At 31.6% G+C, this 11,599-nt stretch overlaps 2 protein-coding genes and 1 long non-coding RNA gene across 3 annotated transcripts; 2 read left to right on the forward strand and 1 right to left on the reverse strand.

Moving 5' to 3' along the window:
• Nucleotides 1-2,058: 2,058 nt before the first annotated feature.
• Nucleotides 2,059-4,577, forward strand: LOC146944992 (peroxidase 15-like). Its single transcript, XM_085743375.1, has 4 exons — nucleotides 2,059-2,314; nucleotides 3,335-3,526; nucleotides 3,636-3,801; nucleotides 3,919-4,577. Exons 1-4 carry the CDS (start codon nucleotides 2,093-2,095, stop codon nucleotides 4,404-4,406), a joined length of 1,068 nt encoding a protein of 355 aa, XP_085599501.1. The 5' UTR covers nucleotides 2,059-2,092; the 3' UTR covers nucleotides 4,407-4,577.
• On the reverse strand, nucleotides 2,065-3,335 carry LOC146944993 (uncharacterized). The gene is made up of 2 exons (XR_015026203.1): nucleotides 2,803-3,335; nucleotides 2,065-2,570 (listed from the first exon to the last, which is right to left on the reverse strand). It is a non-coding gene; the product is annotated as an uncharacterized LOC146944993 (long non-coding RNA).
• A 4,249-nt stretch (nucleotides 4,578-8,826) lies between the features above and the next one.
• On the forward strand, nucleotides 8,827-11,396 carry LOC146944994 (peroxidase 15-like). The gene is made up of 4 exons (XM_085743376.1): nucleotides 8,827-9,066; nucleotides 9,972-10,163; nucleotides 10,450-10,615; nucleotides 10,707-11,396. Exons 1-4 carry the CDS (start codon nucleotides 8,848-8,850, stop codon nucleotides 11,195-11,197), a joined length of 1,068 nt encoding a protein of 355 aa, XP_085599502.1. The 5' UTR covers nucleotides 8,827-8,847; the 3' UTR covers nucleotides 11,198-11,396.
• Nucleotides 11,397-11,599: the final 203 nt, after the last annotated feature.

Below are 11,599 nucleotides of genomic sequence, written 5' to 3' on the forward strand. Positions count from 1 at the left end.
ATACGCAATTCAATATAAATATTGATATGAAAATCAAAACAAACAAAAAATTATTAAAGAAGCTAAAATATCTTAGATGAAGGATATAATACATTATGTTGTCATAAAATGATTGATCAAATAACATATTACTTGTCTATAATCTTAAGTCAGCCAACGAAAATGTTGAAATTATTAGACCAGACATCATGATTGAAATTCAAAAATCGACTTTACAAATTTTCAATGACAATTGTAATTTTATTTATCTATTAAAAATAACAACAGTTCTTTTATAATACTCTTTTCGAACGAATTCGTGCCGCCCACGTGCCATGGTTCAACAGAACCAATTGATTTTGGGGGGTAATAGTCGTTTTAGTACCTAAATGTGCAACGAGTAGCCACAATATTTCATCAATGATCAAAATTTCAAAAATATGTGATTGTACACTTCGTTAGTCAAAATAGTCGCTGATATTAAAATGTTTCATTAATATTGTCATTTCAATCTTTATAAATACTTATTATCATTCAATCCTTAGACCATGTGCAATGGGGTTGTTGAATCCCACATTCAACATGTTTAACCATTGTAGTGCCCTTATTGAACATGACTTGGAGGAAAGAGATGGTGAATTAATTCAACAAGTTGAAATGCTGTCCAACCTGCCACGTGGCTTCGCGAGATTGGCCGAAAATGGCGCGTGCACGTCACGCGCCGACAAAGGCTGTGAGGAACAGGAAACGCGGAAAGAGAAAGGGGAAGTGATAAAAACATTGCCACGTGGCTTGCTACGATTGGCTGCTTGGATTTTTATCTTCTTAATAATTTGGACTCAATTATTTCATTTCAAATATTTTTTTTTTACCAAAATTCGTCATTTTTTTCTCTATAAATAGAGACTTGGATCATTTCATTTGGACACAGAAAAAAAAATCAAGTTTTTCACTCTCTTAATCTCATTATTAGTCTTTCTTTTAAAGTTTTAGTCTTTGATTAGTGAAATGGATCCCAATAACAATCAATTCAACACCCAAAATTCTTCTGATTACCCATTTAGCTACCAAAATCCCAACAATTATCAATAATTATAATTTTATGTATTGCATTTTAAGTTAAGAAAAAAATTATTTAAATAAATATTGTTTTTAAAAAAAATTAATTGTATTATTTTAATTTAATTTAAATCGATAATTATAATTTTATGTAATTATAAAAACAAAAATTAAATAAGAATAAGAAATAAAAAGTGGTGGGGTAGGGTGTTGAATGTTTACCATTGGAGTGGTAAAAATTGAATGAGTGTTGAATTAAGAGAGAGAAAATGATGTGGAGTGTTGGAAATTGAAAAAGTTGGTGTTGAAGGGTATTGAAATTTTTTTCCCATTGTACATGGTGTTATATGAAAAGAGCTATTGTGAATATTGATATATTATTTTAACATAGGAGACTATTTTAACTAACAAGTGCACAATTGGAAGCTAGTTTGAAATGTTGATATATTGAGCTATTATTATACTCCCTCCGTCCCTCAATAGATGATCTAGTTGACTTCGACACACATACCAATGCATATGTTTTATCTTCGATATCTTCAATTCTCAACTAAAAAAAATTATGAAAATTTAATATTTTAAAAATATTCATCGAGACGAATCCAACAACATCTTACATGATATTATTTATCTTTGTGAATTAGTAAAAAAATATGGTCAAAGTATATCAAGTCAATAATGTATATTCTCAACTAGATCATCTATATTAAGGAACGGAGAGAGTAACTATTTGTTATAAATTCATGGATCAACGTACTCGTTGATTTTGTTGAGGTGCAATGGATTTCATTGAGTGACAATGAGCAACATCGATTCGTGGGGTTGGCTTTTATGGGGTCCACTTATACGAGTAGCACGATATGTAGCAGTACTATTTGGACCTTGTTTTATTCGGTCAATATTCACACCTCAATGGTAATAATGTTCTCACACATCAACCACAAGCCTTTTCTAGGAGCCATTCATGACTCATTGTCATTTCTCTTTCTATAAATAAGTGCTTATTTTATGCACATACTCACTCTCACTTTCACTTTCACTTTGACAACAAACAATGAACTCCCTTCGTGCTGTAGCAATAGCTTTGTGCTGTATTGTGGTTGTGCTTGGAGGGTTACCCTTCTCTTCAAATGCACAACTTGATCCATCCTTTTACAGGAACACTTGTCCAAATGTTAGTTCCATTGTTCGTGAAGTCATAAGGAGTGTTTCTAAGAAAGATCCTCGTATGCTTGCTAGTCTTGTCAGGCTTCACTTTCATGACTGTTTTGTTCAAGTATGTGTACTTTCTAGTTTTTGCATATTCATTCATTCATTTACTTATTGTGTATGACATGCTATAAATTCTTGACTTCTTGGTATACCTATAATCTTATAGTAGTATGATCTTCCCATTTAAGTAGAATTAGTACATAGTAAGATATAATATAAATTAGAATAAAGTCAAATATAGCAAATAAGTAATATATTTGGCATATCCTTGTGCTGCTCCTATCTATGTTATACAACTAATAGTATAACATATGTTACTCCTTCCGTCCCAATTTATCTGACCCCTTGGTTCATTTCACACAGATTAAGAAAAATGTATAAATAAAGGGGAAAGTGGAATATATTGTATTGGGAATGATAAAAGTAGTATTATTTAGTGTTATATTGTATTGGGAATGATGAAAGTTGTATTGAAAATTGAAATGGCTCAGTTATTTTGGGACACTTTTTTTTAGAAAATGGGTCAGATACTCCGGGACGGAGGGAGTATACAACTAAAAAATATATCAAGTAATATACCTAGCAAACTTGAGTTCGAATAGTGACTTTACTATTAGATATCTTTGCCTTTCTGTTTTGTTAATTAGTATATCCGTATATGACGGTGGGTCGAACAAGGTTAGTTATATCCATTGAATGTAACATGTCAGTAATAAAAAAATGCATTATTAATTTTCTCAACCGAAAAAAAATATACATTATAACATTCTTAAGTAGATATTTCGCACCTCAGAACTAATCATTCAACACTCTGTTTTCAATGTTCTTTCTTATTCTAATACACAATAAAAAAAGACTCCAAATTATTGCAAAATTAGTAATACAAAGAGATTGCATAAAGTACTATTTTTTTTTTCTTTTAAATATTTCAATCCAATCTTTCTTTTTTGAAAAATAAAGTTATCGATGGCCTAAAGGTTTTAAAGTCAGTCATGTAAAGTTATCCGGCTACAATAACATGCATAATATTATTAAGCTTATGTTATAATCATAATTTAAATTATGTGATCCATGATTGTAACAGGGTTGTGATGCATCAGTTTTACTAAACAAAACTGATACCGTTGTGAGTGAACAAGATGCTTTTCCAAACAGAAACTCATTAAGAGGTTTGGATGTTGTGAATCAAATCAAAACAGCTGTGGAAAAGGCTTGTCCTAACACAGTTTCTTGTGCTGATATTCTTGCCCTTTCAGCTGAATTATCATCTACACTGGTATATATATTCCTCAAACTATACTATATATTTTTCTCATTTACCAATGAATTTTCAAATTCAATTTCTTATTAACTCTGCTTATTTGTTTTGTGATGAAATAAAATAGGCAGATGGTCCTGACTGGAAGGTTCCTTTAGGAAGAAGAGATGGTTTAACAGCAAACCAATTACTTGCTAATAAAAATCTTCCAGCTCCTTTCAATACTACTGATGAACTTAAAACTGCATTTGCTGCTCAAGGTCTCGACACTACTGATCTGGTTGCCCTCTCCGGTATGTAACATTTTTTAAGTTTTTGTATAAAAAATTCTAATTGGTCGTTACAATGATGACGCGAATGTTACAATAATAATATATATGATTATGTATATATATGTTTCTCGATTTCAGGTGCTCATACATTTGGAAGAGCTCATTGCTCTTTATTTGTTAGCCGATTGTACAACTTCAGCGGTACGGGAAGTCCCGATCCAACTCTTAACACAACTTACTTACAACAATTGCGCACAATATGTCCCAATGGTGGACCTGGCACGAACCTTACCAATTTCGATCCAACGACTCCTGATAAATTTGACAAGAACTATTACTCTAATCTTCAAGTGAAAAAAGGTTTGCTTCAAAGTGATCAAGAGTTGTTCTCAACATCTGGTTCAGATACCATTAGCATTGTCAACAAATTCGCAACCGATCAAAAAGCTTTTTTTGAGAGCTTTAGGGCTGCTATGATCAAAATGGGAAATATTGGTGTGTTAACCGGGAACCAAGGAGAGATTAGAAAACAATGCAACTTTGTTAATTCAAAATCAGCAGAACTTGGTCTTATCAATGTTGCCTCAGCAGATTCATCTGAGGAGGGTATGGTTAGCTCAATGTAAATGTAGTGATTGGAAGCAACTAATAAATTAAGAAGTTATAACTATGCACATTCATGGTATGTGTGAGATAGTTATTAGATGCTTTGTGAGCAAAAATCTTTTGTATTTCATTTGAAGTGTTTCTTTGGGCTGTGTATTCATAATGATCAATTTTATGTTTCTTATTTCAGACTTGCTTTAGCATTAATTTTATTATATTTTATCCACTTTGTATGATATTTCCCATTAATTTACATGCTAATTAGTATCCATGCATATAGTATTGTATATTTTCTATAACTTAACAAACTTAGTAAAAAAAAAATTGGGTAATTTCATTTATCACCGGCTGATATTGAACAATTTATCAAATTTACGACTTTAAAAATCAGTGATTTGTTCCTGCTTAGGCTCGGTCATACAAATACTGCTGTTATTACCTCTTTTGAATTAAGTTATAGATTCTCCATTCCATATAATTTTAACACACGATCCCATATATATGTGCAACTAATTAATTTACTCTCATCTAATAATATGAAGGAGTAATATAACAAACACACTCTTCCACAAACTTTTGACTAAAAAATTCAAGTGTTTCTTTTCAATTATGGTGACACGGGTGGTATACAGATAAATCCTTTAATAATTTGATTTAAGGCTCGATCCCTCATCGAAGAGGATACTTGGTTGAAAAAACGTTTAGTGTTTATAGAGTAAATGTACTTTATTAAGCACACTCTCTTTTTGAGAAAATATTTAGGTGTCATTGATGTTTGGTATTATTGGTGCTTTTAGTTCATTTTAGATGTGAAAGAATGATGGATGAATGATTAAAATAAATTAATTAGATGAGAGAATAAGTGGTTAAGAGAAAAATAGGAACAAAGACACCAATAACACCAGAGGTCAGTGACACTCAAGTGCAACTCCTATTTTCATAAGGTTCATAAGTTTTAATTAAATATTATTTTAATTTTTAAATATGGTGATATATAGTTATTGATTGAAAACTCATTTAATAAATTTTATTTGAAAGATGTTGAATGGGAGAGATGAGTAAGACTTGATAAGTGACAAACCCAAATCATTTTGATTTGGGAACACATGCATAAGTATAAAAAGATATACATGTTTATGTGTGTGTCCAAATTACACTATTTGTGTTTGTGATTGTGTGTTGTGTCCAAACAAATTAATGTTGCTCTAAAGAGATTGAATGTTTATTTAATCCTAGCATTGAATATTATAAATAAATTAGGTTTACTTTTGAAAACACTTAAATGCTCAAATATGAAAGTGGGTTATAATGGTTCTCACTAATCAAACCTTTACTATATTGGCTTGTAATCTTTGCACCGTAAGGTTTTGTTTGTGAGTTTGAAGGGGAAGGGAGGAGAGGATTTTGGAAAGAAAAAAAAAAAAGAAGCAAGTGAAGAAATAGAGTACATTGAAAGGGGAGGGTTTTGGGGGGCTAATTTTTCTTCATATTACAAAACCTCCTCATTTGGGGAACTAAAAAGTTGTATTGAAGAAGAATTTTGAGGGGTTTTGGAGGGTTTATAAGAATTCTTTAAATTTATTTTATGTTGTTATAATATTCTTAATATTAAAAATATATATTTTTTCTAGCTGAATCAAGGGAGGCAGGCATCAACGAAACACGTCGACATCCTAACTAAGTTGGCACCTCCACATGAGTCTCATCCTATGTCGCCGAACCCATAAAATAATATTATTAAGAGGAAAATATGTACAAAAGAGCGGGGGCTAGACCTGACTCTCAAAACAAAACAAAAACCAAAGAAAAACATAAGCAAAACTAGGGAAAACGATACTTAGGCCAACCAAAACGGTCAGAAAAGAACGGAACCTGAATAAAATCTGGAAGAGCGATGGACCACCAAACTCCCTGAATACAGTGACCATGATTAGCTAGCAAGTCCGCACATCCATTCCCTTCTCGGAATATATGCGAAGAGATCACCTGAAATCCTACCCTAAAAACAATTATGCCACTTGTTTCTCAAACGGACCGGCACCAGAGATACGTTCTTAAAAGCCAACAACACACTGGTTGAATCGCTCTCCAACCAAATGTTTCCCCAACTCTGCAGCAAAGCGTGCTCCATAGCCATAAAGAAACCCAAAATTTCAGAAGCATAAACATTAGTTTATCATTTTATAAAAAAAAAAAAACACTCTTTCAAAAAAATGAGAAAAATTTCTCCATTTCCCTCTATATTTTCCATCCTCAAAGCTCTTCTTTCCCCTCCTCTCCAAACTCCCAAACAAAGCCTAATGGTATATTTTTTGCTTTGTGAGTATTTTATTTTAATAAATTTTCATGCGAAATACCAACGTGTATCTTTATAGCATATGTTAGTATAGCATAAATAAAAATTGTCCAATTTATTTTTCAAAAACTTAAACATTAATTTTTCTCAATAAATACCAATTATTTCCAAATTTTCATTTGCTTCTTAAAACACTAAAAAAGGATGAACTTCATTGTGTTAATGATGATTGATAAACAAAATCTACTTTGTTTATAAATGCCTTTACCTAACATATACAGGTGGCAATAATCATTGTACCATAAGATAAAGCAAAATAGGTGAACTGATAATAATGGCAGAGGTGTTCCTCCTAATAGCGAAGAAAAGTCCACAAAGAAATGTCATAATGAAGGTGTCGAATGTTGAAAAAGAAAGCTCTATGAAGACCATCAACAAGTTGGTGTGAGCATTAGTGCAATACTTCCAGCTAGGGCGGATCTATAAATGTGCAAGATAGGGCTTGAAAAAATTAATAAAAAGAATCGGGGCGGCTATAACTTTTTTTTGAGAGGTCGGCTATAACTTGTTGCTGTTCAACCGTTAGTTAAATTGGACCGTTAAAACATGAGTTCTAAGTTATTTAAGACAACTCTCAAAGTAACACTCTTCATTTCAGAATAAGTGTTGTTTAAAAAAGTTTTGTATTAAAATAATCGCTGTTATGCTTTTTCAATGCAACTCCAATAAATTTATTCTAAGTTTGCTCTCACATTAATCTAAATGATCATTATATTTCACTTTGTTATGCTTTGTAAAAAAAAAAACTTTTAAATCATTATATTTCCTTTTGAAAATAATGATTTAAATGTTATATTACTCTCACATTAATCTTATATATTTCACTTTGAAAGTAATTGTATTTTTTAAAGAACTTTGAAGTAATTGTTTAACAACGATTTAAATACAACCATTATATTTAAAACCGCAGGAAGATATATTAATTGAAGGATAATGTTATTTCACTAAACAAAACAATTTGATTGTTTCCTCAAAAAAAAAAAAAAATTTGATTGTAAAATAATGTGTCTTTTATTGTTATATTGTTGACGAGTTATAGATTTAGTCAAGATATCAGCAGCTAGTATTCATCAACCCTTTTTTTAAGGATATACTCATCAACTATACATTGTTGACAATACACATAATTATTGGATATACGTGGTAGCGTTTTTGTCCGTTTCATTAAAATGTCACTTTTCCCTTTACTATTTTCTTTCCATTTTGGGGGGAAACACTCTTTTATTGGTCCCACCAAAACTTTCTTTTTTCCCTCTTTATTTGGTAACCAAACAAAGGAAAATGGAATACTCCTCTTTTATCTCCAACCTCTCTTTCGTCTCTGTTTGGTAAAATTAGCTGATAGCTGATAAGGTAGCTGATAGCTTTTAGCTGATAAGTTAGCTGATAGCTTTTAGCTGATAAACTAGCTGATAGTTTTTAGCTGATAAACTAGTTGAAGTGTTTGGTAAAATTAGCTGATAGTTTTTGCTTTGAATAATAAGGGTAAATATGGAAAGAAAAAAATGAGAAGCTAAAAGCTATAAGCTCAAATGCTACTTGAAGTAGCTTCTGAAAAATAGCTTATAAGCTCCTGAAATAAACTATAAGTTCGTTGTACCAAACAGAGCTAAAGTGTTACCAAACAGAGTTTTTTTTGTCAAATGAACTTATAAAGATAAAAGCTCTTTTTTTGGGGTTTACCAGCCTTAATTTCCTATGGAGACAAACGTATATGCTAAAGTTTGAATGCCAGCAAATTGCGATTGAGATTGAGATATTTTGAATTTTGAACAAATTCGTGACGACCACGTTCCCGTATAGACAGAGCCATTTGATTTTAGGTAAAATACAACAAACAATTTCAACAATGAAAATAAGAAACTTCGATGGTGATTTGCCATCTTTGTGGTCCACATGACATGAGAGACGTGACACTATAGCTAGTACTACAATTTACACGTTAATTTTTAGGTCAATATTTACACCTTAAACCCTTAATAATTGCTAGGTAATGTTCTCACCGTTCATTGCACAACAAGACTTTATTACTAGTCATGGCTATTTGTCTGTCTATAAATAAATGCTCACAATAAATTATATGCACATTCTCACTCTTCAAAACAATGAACTCCTTAGCAACTTCGGTGTGGTGTGTTGTGTTTTTAGTTGTGCTTGGAGGACTACCCTTTTCCTCAGATGCACAACTTAGTCCCACTTTTTACAGCAAAACTTGTCCAACTGTTAGTTCCATTGTTAGCAACGTTTTAACAAATGTTTCTAAGACAGATCCTCGCATGCTTGCTAGTCTCGTCAGGCTTCACTTTCATGACTGTTTTGTTCTGGTAATTTATGTATCCACACGTCTTTAGTTGACTACTTTATATTTCTAATATTATCTTTAGTTTATAACTATTAGTTTAAAATATTATAATATAATATGGTCAAATAATATAGTTAGTTCGATCCATGCGCAACTCCTATATATTACACAACTAAAAATGGTAAATAATCTTCTACTACAACTAATCAACATACGTTTCCTAAAAAAGACGTCAAATTAGATCTATCTTCAATCGTCCTTTTGACATTACTTGTCTTTTGATCGAACTTTTATTAAAATGTCCCATTTACTAAAAATAGAAGGAACAAAGGAAAAAATAGAAAAATAATTCTTACACCTAAAACCATTCTACCACTAAAGAGAGAAGGAATAAATTGAATTAAATGATATATGTGATATGTTGTTGATATAAAAGGAAGAGAGATAAAGAGAAAATAACATGTAAAATGTGCCTAAGAAAAGTAAGAGAAGTACAAAAATATAATTTTTCGAAAAAAATAGGGTTGTATTAATTATCTTGCACTTCTTTTTGTTTTATTTTATAAAATTATGTATTAACTAGTATTGTCTAAAAATTGAAGGCCAAGTGTATATGAATCAACTTTCTTATTAGTAAAGTTTTTTTTTACTGAACTAGTAAAGTTAGGTTTAACAAAAAACGACTTATCTCATCTTTTATTTTATGACCTGTGTAAATTGTCTTTTCGAAATATATTCAAAGTATAACGGGTTAGAGTACCCTTGTATTCTATAGGACCTTTTTTAAACTTAACAGTGGAAGTCTCAAATTTTTTAAGTTTTTATGTTAGCAGTAACTTTTTAATAGGTTTTTTATATAACAATATTATTTACCATATGTTCTATAATTTATGCGTCAAAAAATAATGTGATCTATAATTTTCACAGGGATGTGATGCCTCAGTTTTGCTGAACAATACTGCTACAATCGTAAGCGAACAACAAGCTTTTCCAAATAACAACTCTCTAAGAGGTTTGGATGTTGTGAATCAGATCAAAACTGCTGTAGAAAGTGCTTGTCCTAACACAGTTTCTTGTGCTGATATTCTTGCACTTGCTGCTCAAGCATCCTCTGTTCTGGTACATATATATGCCCTAATTCTAAATATATTTCTGTAATTTAATGCCTTGTTCATCATTAAATTTCAAATGCAATGTTTAAATGATTATATTTCTGTTCTGAGTATATAATATCATAATATGTGCATTTGATATGGTTGCAATCAAATAAAAATATATATACGTTCAGGAATATTTCGCGTGATATTCTCTCGGGAGATCAAGCAATTTCCTTATTTTTATTATGATTAAATTAAAAAATCAATTTGAGAGTAACACTCGTTTTACCTATGCTGAAATAATACAGGCACAAGGTCCTAGTTGGACGGTTCCTTTAGGAAGAAGGGATGGTTTAACCGCAAACCGAACACTTGCAAATCAAAATCTTCCGGCTCCATTCAATTCCTTGGATCAACTTAAAGCTGCATTTACTGCTCAAGGCCTCAATACTACTGATCTAGTTGCACTCTCGGGTTCGTGCTCATTTTAGCGATGATGTTGACGTTACATAAACATAAAAGTTATATATATGATTATTGATTTATATATTTTTCTCAATTTCAGGTGCTCATACATTTGGAAGAGCTCATTGCGCACAATTTGTTAGTCGATTGTACAACTTCAGCAGTACTGGAAGTCCCGATCCAACTCTTAACACAACTTACTTACAACAACTGCGCACAATATGTCCCAATGGTGGACCTGGCACAAACCTTACCAATTTCGATCCAACAACTCCCGATAAATTTGACAAGAACTATTACTCCAATCTTCAAGTGAAAAAGGGGTTGCTTCAAAGTGATCAAGAATTATTCTCAACATCAGGTGCAGATACCATTAGTATTGTCAACAAATTCAGCACCGATCAAAACGCTTTCTTTGAGAGCTTTAAGGCTGCAATGATTAAAATGGGCAATATTGGTGTGCTAACAGGGACAAAAGGAGAGATTAGAAAACAATGCAACTTTGTGAACTCAAATTCTGCAGAACTAGATTTAGCCACCATAGCATCCATAGTAGAATCATTAGAGGATGGTATTGCTAGTGTAATATAAATAAATTAGCGTAAATGCACTTATTGAAATCTTGTGACTAGATGCCACTAATAAATAAGTTATAACTAGGCACATTTCATGTCACTTGAAATCCTATGCCTTGTATATGAGAGGACGTGTTCTTCTTGGTATTATACTATAATGAGACTTGTATTATGAGTCGTGTTATATGATCAATGTCACGCTTTCTTGTTTGTGACATGCTTTGCCATAATTTTATGAGTCACCTACACTTAAGCACATTATTTGGTTCATAGTCAAAAATTTATAAGCATCATTATAACGATCAGATTTGAATGCTTTTACACGATTCAATTTACCTAAGCAAGTATGGAAACAATTAACTGGAGGGAGGTGAAGAGTCACTGAAAATTAGATTCGGGATCTCGAGCAGATTAGTTT

The sequence above is a fragment of the Medicago sativa genome, chromosome 2 (genome assembly GCF_051527215.1).
Source record: "Medicago sativa cultivar Bolivia chromosome 2, Bolivia_mono, whole genome shotgun sequence".
Taxonomy (NCBI): Eukaryota; Viridiplantae; Streptophyta; class Magnoliopsida; order Fabales; family Fabaceae; genus Medicago; species Medicago sativa.

Coding starts and splice junctions, on each gene's coding strand:
- LOC146944994 (XM_085743376.1), top strand. CDS start 8,848: ATGAACTCCTTAGCAACTTCGGTGTGGTGTGTTGTGTTTTTAGTTGTG. Junction 10,164..10,449: donor CTCAAGCATCCTCTGTTCTG/GTACATATATAT, acceptor GAAATAATACAG/GCACAAGGTCCTAGTTGGAC. Junction 10,616..10,706: donor TGATCTAGTTGCACTCTCGG/GTTCGTGCTCAT, acceptor TCTCAATTTCAG/GTGCTCATACATTTGGAAGA.
- LOC146944992 (XM_085743375.1), top strand. CDS start 2,093: ATGAACTCCCTTCGTGCTGTAGCAATAGCTTTGTGCTGTATTGTGGTT. Junction 2,315..3,334: donor TTCATGACTGTTTTGTTCAA/GTATGTGTACTT, acceptor TGATTGTAACAG/GGTTGTGATGCATCAGTTTT. Junction 3,802..3,918: donor TGATCTGGTTGCCCTCTCCG/GTATGTAACATT, acceptor TCTCGATTTCAG/GTGCTCATACATTTGGAAGA.